Source organism: Balaenoptera physalus (assembly GCF_965194825.1).
Source record: "Balaenoptera physalus genome assembly, chromosome: 2".
Classification (NCBI taxonomy): Eukaryota; Metazoa; Chordata; class Mammalia; order Artiodactyla; family Balaenopteridae; genus Balaenoptera; species Balaenoptera physalus.
The window spans coordinates 148017559-148037969 of record NC_138883.1 but is presented as its reverse complement, the minus strand read 5'-3'; the positions used below and the strand labels follow the sequence as shown (position 1 = coordinate 148037969).

Genomic DNA, 20411 nt, shown 5'->3' with positions numbered 1-20411 from the left:
AACATTCTGAATCATTATTTGGTCAGAACACAAATCTCTTAAATGTCATCAACACAGTCTGCCTGGGAGAAGAATGACTACTTCCTGCCAATAGGAGACCGTCTTAGAGGAACCTGACCCAGCTGGCTGGTACAGAGCCCACCTCTGAATAGCATGCTGTGTGGTCTTCCCAGGGGCACGGACTCCACCAGGGAGAGGGAACTTTAGGGTTTTAGTCACAGATACCCAGGGCGCCCAAACGTCCACACCAGTTTAGAGGTCACCATGACATGCAACGCAGAATGCCTGTCTCCGTTCCTCCTTAGTGACCTGGAAAGAGATTTTTCTACCCAGGCCCCAAATTAATTCTGTGAGAATGGCTGCTATTAATTTTGTGCGCAGAATGACTTTGCCCCACCCACCCCTATTCTCCGGTCCGCAGGGATCCGGTGCCTGGGCTGCCCTCCCTCTCCAGGCTCCCCGCGGGCAGCTGACATGTTTGAACGTCCATTAAGAGCTGCAGACGCCAGCCAGTCTCCCCGGGTCAGGGGTTTGCTGCGATCGGTTCCGGCCTCTACTCTCTACGGTGATGGCCTAGGCCTGTAGCAGAACGGCGGGGGGGCGCCTAGAGAGAGTGAGGGTGAGGGCGCCGGTGAGAGCCAAGGGCAAGTGGGCGGGGCGGGGCAGGGAGCATTTCCTCCGCGAGGCCCGACAGTGGGTGGGTGGGGCGCGGTGGGCGGGGCCCTCGCAGCCGGTGGCTTTTGAGGCCTCCCCGGCCGAGGTGGGAGAGGGGCAGCCGGGAGAAGTTGGCAGCGGGCCTGGGGAGGGGAGGCGGAGGAAGGGGCCCTGCGTTCCCTAAGCGGCGGCGCCGACGCCCCGGCACGTAGTTCACTCCTGCGAACACAAGACGCAGTGGACACATCACCCGCGCTGCCAGGCTAACCACCAGCTTGGGGCCAGTCGGGCTCCGGATGACCCGGGCTCAAGGGCAGGGCGGCGCGGCTCGATTCCCGGCCGCCGGACGGTCGGGGAGCTGCGGGTCCCGCCGGCGGGAGCGGCCCCTCCCCACCCGAGACCCCGCTCCCGGCCGGGCAGGGCCGAGCGCCGGACTCAGCAGGGGAGGAGCGTGCAGTGGACGAGCGGTCTGCCTCGCGGCGAGGCCGCCCAAGAACCCGGCTTCGGCGGCGTGCGGCGGGGTTGTTCCGCGCCGGCTGGAGCGGACACGCCTCCTCGCCGGGCACCTCACTCCGCAGAGGAAAGGGAGAAGCGGAGGTGAGCCCCGCAGGGCGAGCTCTCCGCCGCGCCCAGCACAGGCGGGGCTGGAGGGACAAAGGGGCGCCCTCCAGAGCGCTCGTCTCCGCGCCGGGGTTCAAGGCTGTCACGGTACAAAAGCTCCGACAGGAAAATACCCCGCGGGGTCCCCGCCGCGGAAGGGAGGGGGCGCGGCCCCGCCCCAGCCCACCGCCCTCGGACGTCGTGCGTCAGCGTGCCCGGCTCCGGGCTCCAATTTCCGCCCCTCCTCCCGCCGGCCAAGGGGGCACGCCCATTGGCACGCGCACGCCCCGAGGCCGGGTGGGCGCCTCTCTCTGTACGGATTGGCCCTGCCGCGAACCCGCGGACCAATGGCGTTCGCCTTTGTCCTCGGCCACGCCTCCTCCCCAGGCGTGGGCGCGTGACCGCTCCATCCCGCCGATGCGCGCTCCGGGATCCCCGCCCCCTCCGCGTGCGCAGCTCCCTGCTGCCGCCGCCGCCTGTAACCTGCGCCGCCAGGATGTGGCTGGGGGCTGACGTCGGGTCCAGATGTGGCCCCGGCCCCGCCCACCCCCGGGGCCGGGCCGCCCACACCGAGCCGCGGCGCGCGCGGCGGCTGTCCCGCCTGCCACAATGCGCGGCGAGGCTGCGGCCGCGACTTGGCGCGGCCGTCCCTAACGTCGCCACTCGGCATCCTTAGGACAGGCCTCCCCTGACGCCCCGCGGGGACCCCACTCGCCCGCGCCCCCCAGGCGCTCACTCTTCGGTGCCCAGCCAGGCGGGCGCCTCGCAGACGCGGAGCCGCGCGGGTGACGGCAGAGGCGGCTGCGCGCCCAGCCCAGCCCGCGGAGAGGGCGCGCCGCGCCCCCGCCCCCCGCCAGCTCTCCGGAGGCCGTGGGTGCGGATGCGCCGCTGACGACTCGCAGCGACCAGCAGTGCCGCCCGCCCGCCGGCCGGAGCCCGCAGCATGGCAGCCGCCGCCTATGTGGACCACTTCGCCGCCGAGTGTCTCGTGTCCATGTCGAGCCGCGCGGTCGTGCACGGGCCGCGGGAGGGGCCTCAGCCTGGACCCGAGGGTGCGGCCGCTGTCGCCGCCACGCTGCCCCGCGTCGAAGAGCGCCGCGACGGCAAGGACAGCGCCTCGCTCTTCGTAGTGGCGCGGATCCTGGCGGACCTTAACCAACAAGCGCCGGCGCCCGCCCCCGCGGAGCGCAGAGAGGGCGCCGCGGCCCGGAAGGCGAGGACCCCCTGCCGCCTGCCGCCCGCGCCACCACCCGCCCCCGAGCCCGCCTCCCCCGGCGCCGGTGGCGCGGCGGCCGCGCCCCTCAGCCCGGCGTGGAGCGAGCCCGAGCCCGAGCCCGAGGCGGGGCTGGAGCCGGAGCGAGAGCCGGGGCCCGCGGGGAGCGGCGAGCCCGGCCTCAGACAAAGGGGCCGGCGGGGTCGAAGTCGCGCTGACCTCGAGTCCCCGCAGAGAAAGCACAAGTGCCACTACGCGGGCTGCGAGAAAGTTTACGGGAAATCCTCGCACCTCAAGGCGCACCTGAGAACTCACACAGGTCAGTGGGGCGGCCCGGGGCCAGTGCGAGTTACCCGGCCACGCCCCCGGAGCCGCCGGCGGGTAGCGAGGGGAGGTCGGGCCGGGAACGGTCGGGGCCTCGCCCCTTTCCCAGCCGCTTGGGGCTGCGGGCGACATCCCGCGCACCGCGCGAGGCGGGTCCCGGCGCTGGGAGCCGGCGCCCACCCGGCGACCGCGCCCCCGCCGGGCACGCCCCCTCCCTGGGCGCGCTCGGGCGGGGCCGCGGGGGCGATTGTCGTCATCTGGGCCGGGGGCGGGGACCCGCCCAGGCCGGGGGGGCGCAAGGGCAGGTGCCGGCTAGCTGGGTGGGGGCCGCGGGTGCCGCCCGGGGAGGTGGGCGGCCCGGGAGCCGCGGGGGAGGGGTGTCCTCGCCCGGCCCCTCCCCCGCCGGCCGGGCGCGCGCTCGGGTGGGGAGGGGCCGGCCCGGGCGCGCGGCGGGCGGAGTTCACGCGGGGACAGGGCTGCCTCCAGCCACTCGGCACATTCTTCGCTCTCCTCTTCCTGTAATTTTTCCAGCGCTCTAAGGTTTAATTTGTCGAAACCAGAGCCAGCGGCGGCCGACGCGGGGGGCGGTCCTGGGTCCTCTCCCGCGGCTCTTTGTGGGAGCCCCGCCCATCCGGCCGGCGGGGGCGCGCCGGACCCGAGGGGCTCCTAGGGCCCGCTGCGCTTTCTCCCGAAAGGAGCGCCTTGCCTCCTGCCCGTAGGTCTGCGCCGCCCTCCTCCCCGCCGTGCTCTCACCTGCCGGGGCCGGATGCGGGCAGGCAGCACCTGCACGGGGGCGGGCGGCCGGAGCCGGCAGCCTGGGATCCGCGGACCGCCGCCCGCCCCCGACCCCAGGGCAGCACTTCCCTTCGCGCGAGTCTGGGACTGTGTCGTTGATTCCTCTGTGGTTGTTTTTTGTTTTTTAAACACAAAAGTGGAAACAACCTTTTAATGGTTAAACAACCTTTCTTCCCCAGTTTGGTTTAAAGAATTGTGTATTTCATCTGAGCTCACGGGAACTCTTTTGGACACTTAGGTCTTCCACCTTTGGGACAGTTTTTAAGCCTTTATACTGTTAACTTCGTGATCAAAGGTTTAGGTTTCTTCTTTGTAAAACAGCTCACAAACTGATTACATGACTGATTTAAAAACCGCAGTAGGCTTCAAGAACCTAGAGCTGGAAGGCTTTTTCTGCCGGTACATTTGGAACTGAGTCGGCCCAAGGTCTGCGGGTGTCAGGTACCGCGGATCTCACGACCGCTTCCCCCCGAGGCTGTCCCCGCATTTCTGGTCCCACGCTGTGGCCGCTCAAACCACGTGGCAGGTGGTGGGGTCGCGGGTGAAGGCGGGCCGTTTCTAGGCTGTCTGAGTCAGAGTTCGGGCTGTGTGGACTCTTGAGGGGGGTGGGGACGTTACTGCAAGAGTGGGTGTGGTCGTGGGGGAGGGGCGAAGCTAGGTTTGGAGCCAGGCGGACCCCAAGTACCCGGGCGGGGCCAGCGTTTGGGGTGCGGCTGGGGTTGAGTACCCCGTTGAGGCGAGGCCAGTACTGGGTAGGGAACTTGATTGGAAAACCTTTCTGCGGCCACTTTTACTGTGGCCTTCCACCCGGCGGCACCCGGTAGCCAGCTTCGCGAATTGCGGAGGGACTGGCCCGGGGCGGGGCTCGCCCGGGCCTCCGCCGGGGCATGCCTTCCGGGTTGTCTGAGCCCCCCTGGTCCAGGGTCCGTGTGCCCTGCGCAGCACAGGGCAGGATGGCTAGATGCTTGGGTCTGGGGCGCTGGGAACCCACGCCTTCGCAGTGGGGTGGAAGCCAGCCTCTCTGGGGTGCCTGGAAGCCCAAGGCAGTCAGAAGAGGATGGATCCATACGTTGCCTGCAAAGTGCTATGTCTGTTCTTAGAGCAGGGAGCCGGCCCCAACCTCCAGGTGTGCAGAAACTCGGAGCTCTACCTCCAGAGCAGTTGCAGACCTCCAAGTCAGGAGTGCACAGGGTTCCCTTGGGGCCCTCGGAAATGCAGATTTCCAGGTCCTAGAGGCCGACTGCAGTTTAAGGGGTCCCCCAGGTGAATCTGCTTATGAACCAAGAATCCACCTCTGGTCCAGGGCACCTCCAGGAAGCCCATTTCCAGGCTGAGCCCAGGTGTGCAGAGCATAAGTCACTGGTGTTCATAGAGGGGCCAGAGGCAGCCCACAGAAGGGAGAGGAGAGGCAAGTTGGCTGCAGGGGGTGACCGAGAGGTGATCCTGGGAAGACCCGAGCAGCAGGCCCTGGTTTGTGGGCTCCCAGAGTGTTCTGCAGTGGGAGGGGTGGTCTTTGCAGGCAGTGGCTCAGGTCATGCCAGGCCTTTCATTAGGGACCCCCCTACCCCCATAGCGATTGTATGGTGGGGAGTGAATACCAAAATGATCTTTAGCCAAGGAGGCAGTTGGCACCTTGCTCTGCCTAGCTTTGTGACCAGGGACTGGTCCCCAGGTCTCCCTGCAGCTTGGTAATGTCTCCCTTGACCACCTGGAAGGTTTGCGGGAAACGAGGGTGTGTGTGTGTGTGTGGGTGTGGGTGTGTGTGTGTGTGTGTGTATGTGTGTGTGTGTGTGTATATATATATATATATATATATATATATATATATATATATATATATATATATATATATGTGAAATTCCTTTGGGAGTTCCTAGGGTCATCTTTTTTTTTTTTTTTGATGTGGACTATTTTTAAAGTCTTTATTGAATTTGTTACAATATTGCTTCTGTTCTATGTTTTGGTTTTTTGGCTGCGGGGCATGTGGGATCTTAGCTCCCCAACCAGGAATTGAACCCTCACCCCCTGCATTGGAAGGTGAAGTCTTAACCACTGGGCTGCTAGGGAAGTCCCCTAGGGGCATCTTTGACTTTTGGGGAACCTGGGCTTCCTGGCTCTGCTCTGATCTCCCACCCCCACCCCTAACCGACTGCACGCAAAGAGCTGCTGCTTGTCCTGGTTAGCTGTGTGGCCGTGTGGTCCCCCAATGGTCATCCTAGGAACTCATGACTTTCTGTCACATTTAGGTAACTGTTGATGTTATAGCAAGCTCATGATAAAACAAAACAGACACAAACGTCTTTGCAATTTGAGCCCCTTGTTATTTGGTTGATCGTAACTTCCCAGCCCAGACCTGGGAGGTTTGCTAAGACACGCTTTGGGGACTGCCTAGACCAGGAGCAGATTTTCTTGGAGGCCGAAGGGCTTTGATTTGCAAATTCAAGGACTTAGAGAAGGGAAGCTCTGGATCCCTCTGAGGGCAGACTCCCCGCCCGCCCCCCGCAGCTGGCCAGGTCACACATATTGGAGGAGGTTCCTACCCGTTGTCCAGGATGGGGCGGGGGGCGGGGGGGGCGGGCTTGGTGAGCACCTAGCAGAGTGGCCCCAGTCTTTCTAGGCAGACATATCACAAATACATTCCTATTTGTTCCCACAAAGGATTGTTTTCAGAATGTCTCTGTTGCCCTGTTTTCCCTCCAGCGCTAGTAGCCAAAACCTCTCCTTGCACCCTGGGCTGGGCGGGTCTCAGCGGCTCTGGGGGCCTGGCCAGGAAGGTGGGCACTGTGTTGGACACAGCCCCTCTCTCCTGCAGCCCCAGAGAGATGTTCCTGGCCACCTGGCCCTGTGTGGGGTGGGGTGGAAAGTAGAGTGAGACTTAACTGTCTCAGCCATTTCCTGTGATAATTTGGGGCAGGATTTGTTTGAAATTTACACTGACCCACTGAACGAGGGATTCGATCCCCAGTGAGATTACTGGGGCAAGGATTTAGGTCCTCTCCCCCAACCCGAGCTCTGGCTTTAGAACATGGTTTCCAAGCACACTGCCCGCCCGGACCCCTGGCAGGTGCTCCCCTGGGCAGCTGCGTTGCAAAGGCAGCCTGTCAGAGTGGAGGGTGGCTGGCCGGGATCTCCTTCACCCAGAGCAAACCAAGCTGGCAGAGGGCCAGCACTTTGTCTAGGACACGGCCAGGCCAGCAGCTCCCGCCCCTGCTCGCCCACAGTCCCAGGCTGCCAGTGGGCCTAGTTGTGAAACTCTTCAAACAGTGCAGAAGTGTGTAGACAGAATGTGCAACCCTCCCCTCCCCCAGCTAACCACTGTTGCCCTTTACTGGTGCGTCCCTTTCCAGACCCTTTTCATGGATTTTTGTGTATACACGCAAGCACATGCATCCACGGAGTAGGTGATTTTAAAACACACATGTAGGACCCACCAAACACATTCCACCGAGGCTTTTGTCCTGTGTGTTTGCTCAGTGAGGCAACTTCGTTCTTTTTCCTGGCTGCATAGTACTCCAGGGTGCGGCTCTGTGGCTGTACTGTCACTTACCTAGTCTCTTACCTGCTGGAAGCACAGCTGCGCTGCTTTTCTTGTTTGTTTGCTGTTAGAAGCCGTGCAGCGGTAGACTCTGGTGTGTGTCTCAGTGTCCAGCTGGCATTCGTGTGGGATTGAGACCTGGTGGTGGTAGTGACGGGGGCATAGGCGGCGTTTAAATGTGTGGTAGAGCTAGCTACTATGTTGACTTAAAGGACACATTATGTTTTGAAAGGAAACAGGTTGACAGATCTTGGTCCTCCCCAGTGTTAAGGTTCCTGCTGTGTCTCTGGCTGACTTTTTTTTTTTTGAACTTCTCTCAGTTCTCCTTTTGTACACGTGAAAGCATCATATTGAGAACATTTGAAACAAACTCAACAAAACCATTGTTACTCTCGCATCCCTCACGATCGGCTGTCCTACCATCCTGACTCAGCTTACCCGGTAGCCCGCAACCCCTGCCGCAGTGAGGTGTGCCCCCGGGGGCCTCCTGGCACGGCCTGCACTAGGCGGGGGTGGGGGGCACCGATGTGATGCCATTTGCTCCCCCCTCCTCTGGCTGAAAGCAGATTTGAGGCCCTCCCTCCTGTGTGAGCACCTGATAGGACCACGCTTCACTTAGCCAGAGGCCCTGTGTGTGTGGCTTCAAGCCTCTTCAAACCAACAGGGTTGGGGGAACCAACAGGGTTGGGGGCCCTGCCCCTTCAGAGAAGGTGCTGCTGAGTCCACTCGTGGCGGCCCACACGCTCTCAGGACCTGTCTGCTCTGACTTGACTCTGAATCCCGGTGGTTGTTTGATTCCTAGACGTGGCATATCAAAAGGGCAAGGGTGAGATACGTTGCTGGTGCTAAAAGCAAGGGAGGAAGCAAACCAAAGGGTTATTCACACGCACACATGTGTGTTTAAATATATAACTTGAGAAACCCCACAAAACCCCACAGCACTAGAGCAGACCCAGGGCATCTGCAGAGGCTGTGAGGTCCTCCCTGCCGTCCCTGGGGCCTGCGCTCTGTGACACCTGACCTTCCCAACAGAGATCTGGAGCTCTCAGGGCACTGTTAAGGTGTGTCTGGTTTGTGCCCTAAGAAGGCAGTGAAAATAGTTTTTAAAATAAAAACTTATAGAATGACGCACTCAGTGCTCATGCTGTGTCCTGCACATCCACGCGGCTGCGGCTTGCCAGGGGCTGGGCCTTATTTGCAGTACTTTCCAGTACGCTGTTTCATCTTCACAAGGACCCTATGGAACAGGCACTGTAATTATTACTAGTTTTTAGATAAGGACACTCAGGCTCAGACGGGTTAAGAAATACGCTGGAGGTTGCACAACAGATGAGGGTGGAGCCTCCCCGCTTTGGGGTGTGGGTGTGCCCGCGTGCCCGTCTCGACCGGGTTCCAGGGGACGGCAGATGAGCAGGGCCTCAGGTTGTTAGAAGCCCAGGTGCCCCTCGCACACCGTTTCTCCCACAAATTCTCATTACTTCTGAAACGTAAAGGGATTGTACGATGAGCATTCAAATACTCTTCTTCTCGAGTCATTAGTTAATATTCTGTCACACTTTTAAAAAATCCTTTCTTCCCTCTTTCCCACTTTCTCTCTCTAAATATTATGTTTTCTCTCTCTCCTGCCTCTCATCTCTCTAAATGTTACACATTATCTAACATACAGTCCATATTCAGTTTCCCTAGTGACCCTCCCAGGTGGCCCATACAGGAGCCGGGATGCGGTTAATCACACATTGCATTTGGTTGTCCTAATTCTTTAGTGTCCCTCAATCTGACACTAAGGGACACTAGTGTGCCCCCCCCCCCCATCTTTTGGTCTTTGGTGCATTGGCATTTTAGGGATCCAAGCCAGTTGTCTTGTAGAACGATCCCACAATCTGCATTGGTCTTGTTTCCTCATGATTAGATCCACTTTAAACAGTCTTCGGTCAAAACTACAACGCAGGTGATGCTGGGCCCTCTGTGCACCACAGTGCTGGATTGTGGGTGAAGGGGAGCCTGCCAGGCTCCTCCGCTGTACAGGGCTGTTCTCTTCTTGACAATAAGTGACACTCTGAGACTGTGGCTTTCCAGAGGGCCAGGGCGCTGCTGGTCCTTCGCGGAGCCAGGTACCGTGCTGGGGCGCCATCTGCTCACCTTTATTCAGCCCCTTCTGCCCAGTCCACCTGCCAGGCTTCTGTTCATCCTCCAGTGTCCTTGACTGGACAGGTGCTGGGTTTTTCAGGTTTGTTGTTGCAAGTCTTTTTAAAGTAAAAGGGCAGCTCAAGAGAGTCTTAGGAGCTCCTTCCCCCAAACAAACCAGATACCCTGATTTTACGTTGAATCAGAAGTTTCCAGATGGTATTTGTAGCAGCTCAGGAGGTGTTCGTGGGCATGTTCTTCTCGGTCAGCCCACCCACACCTCGGCTCTGTGCCTACTGGTGACCTGTCTCCCAGGCCTGGGCGGGTGGGGCCTGCAGCTGGTGACACACTTAATGTCCTGGTGGGTCTCAACATGCTTTCCAGAAAAAACCCAAATACGGATCTAAGTCCACACACCTGAGCCTGTTTTCCTTTACTTTCACAGCCCCAAATGGGATTATTTTCTTGAGAAGTCAATGTCCCGTCAAGATGGGAACAAACTTCTGAGTGTTCGCCCAGCCTGGCGGGTCAGAAGCAGCTGCTGCAGTGTGACTGGGATGGGGCAGTGGGGACAGAGGCCCCCAGAGCTGAGCGCTGGGCTCAGAAGGCCTTGGCCGCTGCCCTGGGCCAATACAATGGAGGCTGGAACTCTGACTTTTTACCCTGCAGGCAGTGATTTGACACGAGCTACTTAACATAGGACAGAAGGACTCCTCACCCAACCCCGAGTTCTGCCACTTGGCTGACACACACACACACACGAACACACGGTACCCTGTCTGTTGTGGCTGACCTGAGCATCCAAGGCTGGAGCGTGTTCCTGTGGAACACATGACTCCCAGTTCCATGGTCAGTTTTACACATCGGGGCCCACCCTCCCCCCCAGCGTAGAGGTCCTGCAGTGAGGAGGCTGCGTCCCCTCGCTCCTCTGGTGGCTGGGCTCTGCCGTGTCCTCCACCTGCTCCCGGTCCCCTGCCGACCCGGGTGGGCTGGGGCATCCTCCCCGTTCGCCACGGGCCTCGTGTGCGTGGTGCGGGCGGCCTGGCCCAGTGCAGCCTCTGCGCTGACATCGTTCTGAACGCACAGCACAGGGCACGCTCCAGGTTTTTACTGTGGTGTGTGTGCGGGAGGCAGAGGTGGGGGATCTGTTTATTGTTCTCCTTTTTTGAAGTTCATCACGCAAAAAACACTTGCTCACCAGGAACTTGGCCGCACTCCGTGGCCATTGGCCAGCCTGTCCCAAGGTGACCTGTTCGGAAAAGTGCTGAGACTTGATGCCTCAGTTTAAATGTCCCTGGGCTGCTGTCACAGGGGCGTGGCCTGCCTGCACAGATGGGCGACCCCGTGGTCCCCGAGCACAGGGCCCAGGCCTGTCTCCTGGAGCCAGAGCCCAGGGCGCGTCGTGTGAGAGCTTTGCAAGTTGGCAGTCACTCACCAGAGAGCGAGTGGCTCTGCCTGTGTCAGGCTCCTGCCTCGGAAGGGGCTTCTGGCGCAGGCCTTTGTCCTGCAGACGTGGCCAGTGGGAAGGAAGCTCAGGTGTGGAAGAGGGTGAAGCGGGCTCAGGAGCTCAGGGGGCTTCCTGACCCCACCCGGGGCGGGGCCCCAGCAGGGTGCCGGCTGGGCAGCCTGGCAGGGACCTGGGGCCCGGTATGGGGCTCCTCATGCCCTTGGGTTAAGTTGACCCGAGGTCATTCTCCTCCAGTGGGAGCAGTACAGGAATTTCCTCCTACTGTAAATTCCTTCTCTGAGCTTTTCACTTGTTTTTAACTCTCTTTTATTGTATAAATGCTCACTAATAAAAAAAAAAAAGATAAAGAACTTGTTTGGGGGCCAGAGGAAGAAGCTAAAGTTAATGGCAGATCAAGAATAGAGGTTTTTGCAAGAACGTGTTGGGAAAGAGAGGAACCAGAAAAGGCGCACGCAAGCCTCAGCACTCAGCCCACTAGGAGGGGCGGAGCGGGGCCCAGGGGCCCAGGCGTGTCCTTGGTGGGGAGTGGTGTTTTGCCTGGGCCTTTGGCTGGCTGAGTTGCTCAAAACCAAGCCTGAGATCAGGGAGAGGGTCTGGGAGGGGCGGGGTTAGCACCGTGGGTTCTCTCTTATCAGCAACAAACCTCACAGGTTTTCACTGGAGGAGGGACAGTGAGTGTGAATGAGTCACGTAGTTGCCACTGATACTGTCACTGAGTGATGGGCAGTCTGGCTACTTAGGAGCCCCACGTGCTTCCCTAACTTCTGCCCATTGTCCTCCATCCCCAACCGGCCACTCTGGTTTGCCCATTGGTCGTGGGTGGTCCTCTCCCACTGGGCATGCTGAGTGAGCACAGCAGGGCGGCGGGACTCAGGCGGTGTAGACGCCATCCACAGGTCCCCTCCACCTATCACTGAGGTCTCACCCGAGTCCCACTCTGGAAGGATTTCCCCGTGTTTGTTCATCAGTTGCCATTTTTGTCACTTAGCACAGGCGTTGTGGTGTTAGGAGGCCCCCAGGGACTCCAGCTCCTGCAGCCCTGGGTGCCAAGGGTGGTCCCCCAGGTTTCCTTGTCTTTTCCAGAGTGCCCTCTCTGGGCGGCTTGCATGGCAAATCCTGTTTTCTAAAGTTGCCTTGGGAATTCCCTGGCAGTCCAGTGGTTAGGGCTCTGCACTTCCATTGTAGGGGGCATGGGTTCGATCCCTGGTTGAAGAACTAAGATCCCGCATGCTGTGCGGCACAGCCAAAAAATTTTAAAAAATAAAGTTGCCTTGTTGCTTGGCCTAAGGCACCGGGGATATTCCCCCAGGAGAGTCTGAGGGCCTTTGCAGGATGCCATCTTTTACAATGATGAAATGTCTTTTAGCATTTTCTCCGAGCCCTCTTCGAGGTGGGGCCCTGAGCGTTCACAGCATAGGCCTCGTGCTGTTGTGTTGGCGATCAGGGTGGTTGCCCTAACTTACTGTCAGGCCTCTGGGGTTTACAGGAAATTCAGCTTTGGCTTCTTACAGGTGCTGATTTGAAGCTGTCCTTCCCTGATACTGGGCTGGGTGTTACATGCTAGCATCCTGCTTTGGACAGGTTGCATCAGTCTTAAGTTCACTCACTTTAGCCTTTGGAAAATGTCACCCTTTCTCTCCCTTTCCCTGATCATCTCCCTGACTCTTGAACCAAGTGTTTTAACTCCTTCCCATATTCAGCTCCTCCCGTCACGTGTTCAGCACTGCACGGGGCCTCGGGAGGCAGACACGTGTGTGCACGTGTGTGTGTGCGAGCATGCGTACCAAAGCTCAGGACAGTTGTTTCTGTGGAAGGAAGCCCGTCGGGAGGCCTCTGGCCAGGTGGCTCCTGCTGCAGCACGCAGGGGGGTTGTCATGCCGAGGCTTGCCCTGCAGGAGCAGGAGGAAGGCGCAGTGTGTGTCCAGCTGAGGCTATAGGGGCAGCGCTGGCCTTAGGGTGGAGCGGGCACCCTGGAGTCGAGCTGGAGGTTGTGAATTCCCGGGCCCCGGTGGGGTACTTGTTCTGGAGCCATTCTGCCCTCAATCGGGGCCAGCAGCCTGGCATGGGGGTCTGGCTGTGGCTGGCCGGACGGACCTGAGCTGAGCTCTGTGGCTGCCCAGCGGAGGGTGCAGCCTGGTCCTCACATTTCCTCCTCCCTGCCTCCTCCTCCCCCTCCTCCTTTCCTTCCTCCTCCTCCTCCCCTTCTCCCTCCACCCCCCTCCCTCCTCCTCTCCTTACACCTGGGGTCTAAGCACATTTTTAATCTGCCCTCAGGGGTTTCCAGTCCTCGGGACAGGGGGAGGGTCGGTGTGCTGGGGAGCAGGTCCCAGGAGGCTGGGGAGGCCTGGAGACACCTCTCCTTTGTTCTGTGGCCTGGCTCAGCCCCGGAGACCAACCGGCAGAGGTCTGGGGTGGGGCTGTGGCTTCCTCCTCCGTCCTCTGGGCCCCTGGGGACACCCTGGCGGCCCTTCCTGTGGGGTGTTAGAGGCAGTGGCCTAGCTGTTCCTGGTAGGTCAGCATCCTCCCACACAGCAGAGGGAGAGGTAAACACTGGGTCCCCTTGGCAACCGGCTGAGCCGGGGCTCAAAGTACTTGTGGCAAGAGAAGCTCTCGTTGTCTCATGTTTCTAGGATGGGCTTCTATTTTGATTTTTTTTTTTTCTTTAATTAGCTGGAGTGACTAAGATACCAAGATGCCTGACCTGGTTCCTAGAATTTCTTAATAAACATTTATATTCCCTTTACAGGAGGCATGTTTCTTGCAGTGATTCATGGGCATTTTCTTTTAAACTGTGGAGAGGCCCTGGCATGGCAGGGCGGGGGTGGCACAAAGGGCCCCCACTGCTGACAGCTGGCACGGTCGCAGGCCGGGGCGCTGGCACGGTCGCAGGCCGGGGCGCTGGCAGGGTCGCGGCCCGGGAGTGCTCGCGTAAACACTGCCCCAGGATTGTGTTGACTTGGAGGTTGATGACACTCCATCGAGAGCTTTGGGGAGGTGCCTCTGTCATCTCAGGATGTTCAGAGCCCCGTAACAAGCGCCCAGAAGTCTGTCTGAGCCCAAGCCACGCTCTCCCCACCAGATGCCAGGTTCTCCTGGGAGGCCAGGGTATGAACTAGTTTACACCTTGGTACAAGATGACACTTTGGTGTTTGATGTTAAGCCCTAACTGCTCTCGTAGGTGGCTAGGCTGGATGTCCCATCTCAGTGGGAGTGCCTGAGAGGGTCCGGGCCAGGACGGGGGCCCCTGTCTGTGGGTGAGACTCAGCGGCAGGCCTTGCCCTTTACCTGGGGCTGCCTTGGGCTGCCCTGCTCCATCCACCTGTGAATTAGCTCCTGCAGAGGCGCCTGCCCCCACTGAGGAGGTGCCAGGTGAGTCTACAAGAAAGCTGACCTCACCGATTTTATCATGAGTGGAGCCTACCCAGGAGGCCGTCTGCAGAGGCACGGCAGGTTTGTGTCCAGGGGCCCGTCTTCACGGTGGGTGTGCAGGCCCCTTGGCTCCCTACCCTCGGCACAGACAGGGCTGCCCCGTGGGCCCCCACTCCGGCCTCCCTGTCGACCCCACGCGTGTAGCTGCGTGGGAAGCAGCTCCCTGCGGAGGGGTCTGTTGGGGTCACCAGGGGCAGGGTGTCAGGGGTTCTGTCTGGTGCCCGGTGCCCTGTGCCCTTTGTAAGTCCTGACCGTCTGGACTTTGGACTTGGAGTCCCGTGCTGTTGCTGCGTCTCATCCCGGGCTCACGGAAGCTTGACTCCACGTGTGCTGTGTCTTAGTAACCTTGGTGTCAGGGGCCTCTCAGTGTTTTGTTTTTATCAGAGAAAGGTCTTTTTGTCTGATTGTGCATAGTCATTTAAACAGAGGCAAAGTGCAGTATTGCTGAGGACGCCTGGCCTTGGCGGGAGAACAGATGGAGTCTGGCTCCAGCTTCTCAGCTGTGAAGCAGGTTGGGCATGCTGACCTCTGTCCTCTGAGAGTGTGTGCAAGGCACCCATTGGGAGGTGTGTGTTTGTGTGTGTGGGGTGTGTGTAGGGGGTGTATGTGTGTATATGTAGTGTGTGTTGTGTGCATGTGTGTATATGAGTGTGTGTGGTGTGTGTGTCTGTGTTTAACCTGTGGGAGCAGAATTTCACCCACTGCAGTGTTGCTCGTGGGTACCTGAATGGACAGACAGTTCTGCTGACTTCTCTTTTGGAAAGAAACATGATTCAGAACTACTTTTTTGAAGCAGGTGCCAGCTCATGTCTCAGGGCCTCCTGGAGCTGCCCTGTGGCTCTGCATGTGGGTGAGCTGTGTCCCAGCCTCAGCTCCCACCTGTCAAGTGCCGGTCCGTCCTGGGCCACAGAAAGGCAGTGCAGACAGCGTGGCTCCCAAGTCCTGTTGCTATGGAAACCCGCTGCCCAAAGACTGTGCTTAGGCTAGGGAGTGGTGCCCATGCAGGTGAGCCTCATTTGTTACCAGGTACCAGCTGCTCGGCCCTGGCCACACTCTTTTAAAGACAGAAGCCGCCGAACTGGAACCTTTTTTTTTTTTTTTTTAATAATTAATTTTTGGCTGCATTGGGTTTTCGTTGTTGCGCGTGGGCTTTCTCTAGTTGCGGCAAGCAGGGGCTACTCTTCATTGCAGCGTGCGGGCTTCTCATTGCAGTGGCTTCTCTTGGTGCGGAGCATGGGCTCTAGGCGTGCGGGCCTCAGTAGTTGTGGCTTGTGGGCTCTAGAGCTCAGGCTCAGTTGTTGTGGCGCACAGCTTGTGGGACTTAGTTGCTCCGCGGCATGTGGGATCTTCCCAGACCAGGGCTCGAACCTGTGTCCCCTGCGTTGGCAGGAGGATTCTTAACCACCACCAGGGAAGTCCCTGAACTGGAACCTTGAGGTGACAGCCCAGGTCTCCGTCCCCAGAGTAGCTCTGGGTGTGCCTGTGGCCTGGGGTAGAAGCAGGGGTGGCGCCCTCCACCTCCTCTCTGCTGGGCATCACTGGTCTCTGCCGTCTCATGGTGATGAGTGGCTATGCCATTCCTGCCAGATGACTCCACCCAGATGGATGGGGCGCTCTGGGTGGGGCTTCCAGAAGCCGGCCGTCGTTGGGAGAGGTACCCACCTCGGGGAGGCCCCAGCTCCTTGATGGCTTTCGTGACTGGCAGCCTCTTCAGTTGGAAGGAAGGCTAGAGATCTTGTTTGCAGTGGAAGCGGCCCCTTAAGGTAGAGAGCACCTGTCTCCGCGGCCAGGGGATCCCGCTCAGGACTGACAGTCGCTGTTTGACGGCTTCCTGGGCTGCTGGTCTCAGCAGCATCCCGCCTCTTGTTTGCAGGGGTAATTGCTCTCAGGAGCTTAGGGCCATCTGCGGATTTTTTTCCCCCTTTCTTCTCTCTCTTTTGGGCCACAGTTTTATGTTTTCAGATACGAGAATTGTTTCCTAGAGGGAAGCACGAAAGCACTCTTGAGGCTGGCTTTTCAGCTGTGGAACCACACAGTTCGTGCCCCTTTCCTGCTAGGTTTTCACCCTCGCATAAGTGCGTTTGGCATCAAGATGCTTCCTGTGTGGTCTGAGGGGACAACGTTGAAGGAGTATGAGAGCTGAGGGCCTTTATCCTGAGGGGACAACGTTGAAGGAGTATGAGAGCTGAGGGCCTGTATCCTGAGGTGACACCTGGGCACCAGTGTGGCCGTCCTTCCTCTGTCCTGGCATCCCGTTTCCGAGGACATTTGTGAGTGCCCCAGTGGGGCAGGGGCTGTTCCAGGGGTTTGCTCGAACGGAGGAGGGTGCCGAGGACCTGCGTCCCTCCCCTGCTCGTGTGGGCTGGAGTGACCAGGCCCTCGGTGTGGAGAGGCCCCTGAGCCCGGTGTACCCAGCACTCCTGTAGCTTTGTACCTGCAAGGCCTCACCCTGCCCTGCCACACCCAGCGACACCTGAGCCCCTCCCCACCCCTGCCCTCAGGATGCTCACCTGCTTGGGAAGGCAAGGAGGCGCGAGTGGGGTCCAGCCTTGTGTGGGGACCACAGTGGGAAGGCGCTTCTGCCCTCGCGTGTGCCCACCTGTGCCGGCAGCACCCTGGGCCACAGTGATGCCGACCGGGATTCATGTGTTAGGGTATGATTTCTAAGCACAGGAAATGACCAGGGAGGGTTTTTTGCTCACACGGCCCAGAGCTGTTAAGAGCCGGCCAGCCAGGTCTTGGGATGCTCTCTGGTTTGCAGGCTCCAGCGGTGGCCCCTGCTGACCCCGTGGAGGATGTAGTCTCGCAAAGCCTGGGGCGGATGGCCCGAGGGCACCTTGGCTCCCAGGCCGGGACTGGTGTCTCTTGGTCCTGGTTCCTGGATCGCTTGGGGAGGTGTCTGCTTTTCCATCTTCCTTGGGGGCAGAGTTGTCCCTCAGGGGCCCCTCCCTGCCTGCTGTGCCTGGTGCCTGCGTGGTCGGAGCCTGTCAGTCCTGTCCCAGAGGCAGGCCTCGCGCCCCTGCCTCCTGTGCACACGGGGACGCCGGTTTGTCCTGACATCTGGTCCACCCCCCAACTCCTGCCCCAGGACTGGGGGTCAGCAGAGTGGTTTCCTGAGCATCTTCATCACTGCCCTCGCCCCCATTTTCAGGCCAGGGCCGTAGCGCAGACGTGTCCTGTAAGTCCAGCTGGGGTGCTGGGAGCAGGCTGGGAACGGGCCGCAGCCGGGCGCTCGGTATTTGGGGTGGCCTGCCCCTGCCCCACCGATGTGGGCCTGGCTCATGGGGGGTCACCCCCTGCTCGGGAGCTGGGCTGAGGGCCCTGTTTCCACCGGTGAGAAGGGAGAGCTCCGGGAGGCCTGGGCTGTCCTTCAACACTCCTCCCTGAGGCCAAACGCCAGGGTCACAGGATCTGTCCTAAGAATGTGGAGAATGAGTCCTGGTTCTGAGGCTTACAGATTTTTTTCCCTAAAAGCAGTAGAACCTTTCTGTCAGCACATCTCAGTGGATTCCAGGGCAGTAAGGAGCGGGAAGGATGGCCAGCAGGAGTGGGGCGGGAGGGGCTGTGGCCAGGGCCCCTCTGTGCTCCTGGAGGGTAGTGCCGGCCACCCCAAGGCTGGGGCAGGGTCCTGCCTCTACATGGCGGGCCGAGGTCCAGCCCCCGAGGCCGTAGGCTGGGTGCCCCGACGCTTGGGGCCAGGCCGGGGGAGTTGGGGCCTGTGGTCTGGGGCAGGTGCTTCCTCTTGGGCCTTTCTCAGGCTTGTGGTCGAGGAGGCAGTGATGGGACCCGGGCCACACTGAGGGGCAGAGTGGGCCGGCCAGGAGGCACGTGAGGTCACACGCTCTCGGGCAGTGGGGTCCCGGGCCCCGCTGCAGCCCGGCCCAGGAGCACTGGGCCGTCGAGGGGAGAGAAGGGCTGCGGGTCAAGGTGACAGGGCCAGGGCTGGGGGCTGGCCTGGTCAGTGGCCCACACGGACCCACGTGTGCAGCTGTGTTTGTGGGGTGCCTGGACAGTGCCGGGGCGGGGGGCGGTGGGGTGGTTCTTCACTGTCCCCTGAGTGCCACCGAGACCCTGCCTGTGGCTGGCATTTCTGTCCCTAGAGGACTTGGTGCTGCAAGGCCAGCACCATGCGGCCCTGTCCCTCTGAGGTGCCCTGGGCCTGGGAGGCCTGCGCCCCTCCCCGAACACCCCCCACCACCACCACTGTGGGGCCCTGTGCACAACGTGTGTTGAGGGCACCCTGGGGTGAAAGGAGGCACTGAGTGAGGGTGAGGAGTGGGTGGGGTCTCGAAAGGCAGAGAGCTGAGCCGCTCCTGCTGCCCTGGCCCCTTCACCGGCGACAGTGGGAGGCCTGATGTCCCCGCTGGGCAGCACCCTCCTGGCCTGCGGGTGTCGCTGCCGTGAGGCCGAGCTGAGTCCCCACAGCAGGTGCGGGTTGGCGCCTCCCAACAGAGGAGACCGCTGACCCAGGGCGCCCGCTCAGCTGGCTGGTGGCAGGTCTCCATGTTTTATCCGCACCTTCCCATGTATGACTGGGAGCCCTCCTGGGTGGGCCTCAGCCCCCACTGGCTCGTCGCCTCTCCTACCCCGTGGGTGAAGTCTGTGGTCCCTGACTCTGATCCCAGTTCTAGGGGAAGGGCGTCGGAGGACAGGCTTTCCTCGTGCGTCCCGAGCACCCGAGTGTGCCCACGAGCCCCAGTCCTGGCAAAGGCCCCCGCCACCCGGCACCCGAGTGAGCCTCCAGCCTGTCTGTCTCCACGGGAACCCGTCCTACACAGGACACCAGGTCGATGATCTGGGCTCCACTGCTTCTGGGAAGATCACCCATCTGTGGTTGCAGAAAGTATCCTCTTCCTTTTCCTGATCTCTCCACCCCACCCCGCCAACACACACACACACACACACACACACACACACACACACACACCACACCACACACCACACCACACACACCACACCACACCACACCACACACACACGTACACATACACACACACACACCCCACACCACACACCCCCCCACACACACACCACACCACACCCATGTACACATACACACACACACCCCACACCACACACACACCACACACACACACACACACACCACACACCACACACACACACACACCACACCACACCACACCACACCACACACACACGTACACATACACACACACACCACACACACGTACACATACACACACACACACACACACCACACCACACCACACCCACACGGACACATACACATATACACACACACACACTCCCTCTCTCTCTCTCTCTCAGCTCAGTGCGCCTCCTTAGCACCAGCTGCCTTTCCTCCCGGGCTGGTCCCCATCCCCTTGGTGAGAAGTAAGATGGACGTGCTCAGGACTCCTCCCCGTGCCACCATCCACATCCAGTCATCCCTGGGCCACCGTCCCCAGCTGCAGCCTGGCTCCACTCATCTCCCTGGGCCCGGTCCTGCTGGAGCCCCACTGCCACCTCTTCCTTCTCCCTCTTCGTACCTGGACCTCGGCCTCTCGGCCTCGGGGGCTTCCAGGCCAGGGGCAAGCCCTGCCACCCTCACCCCAGCCTCTGCTCTAGGGAGGGGTTCCCATGAGGTGATACCCACATTGTCACAGCGGCTAACTTCCATGCCTCCTCTTTCAAAGGCATCACCTTCAACTGAAGAAGAAATGAAAGCATCACCTGTTCTCCGAACCTTTCAGTTTGCAGACAAGGCTGGCCCGGGCCCCCGGTCGTCGGCCCACGTGGTTGGTCCATGGGTGGGCTGGTGGCCCTGTGGCGCCGGCTTCCCCACCCACTGCGCCACAGCCCCTGCCATCGGGGAGGTGCCTACGGGAGCAGTGGGTTGGGTGGCCAGCAGGGGAGGGGCTGGGGGGGGGTGCACAGGGGCCCTGCCTGTTGGCCTTCAGCCAGGGCTGTGGTGGGCCAGGTCTGTGACGGGGCCACACTCAGGAGGTAGGAGTGCTCAGGGGATAAGAAACCGCTCAGGGAGGCACGGAGCTGGGGCTCAGTGTCTCCCCAGCATCACAGGCATCCCCCCAGAGCTCCTCTGGCAGCACCAAGGCTCCCGAGGAGAAGGCTCCTGTGCTGAGGCCACCCTGGGCTGGCGGAGGTTTGGGAAGCGCCATTCTTGGCGTTTGTGGGTGGGGAGAGGGGAAGGGGGGGGTCTTTCCGAAGCTATGAGCCAGGTTCCTGTAAGGGAGGAGGGCTTGGGGGTGGACTCTGGGGGGTGTGGGAGCAGAGAGGCACCGCCCAGC

The 20411-nt window shown here is 60.4% G+C and overlaps 1 protein-coding gene across 2 annotated transcripts in view; it reads left to right on the top strand.

The window, feature by feature from the left end:
- Positions 1–1696: 1696 nt before the first annotated feature.
- KLF13 (KLF transcription factor 13) overlaps positions 1697–20411 on the top strand; it is a 46183-nt gene continuing 27468 nt past the window's right edge. For both annotated transcript variants that reach the window (XR_014260320.1, XM_082448873.1), the window contains exon 1: positions 1697–2786. Coding sequence is in view for 1 of the 2 variants with exons in the window: in XM_082448873.1 (XP_082304999.1) it covers positions 2198–2786 (589 nt within the window). In the remaining variant the exon portion in view is untranslated. The remainder of the gene's footprint in view (positions 2787–20411) is intronic.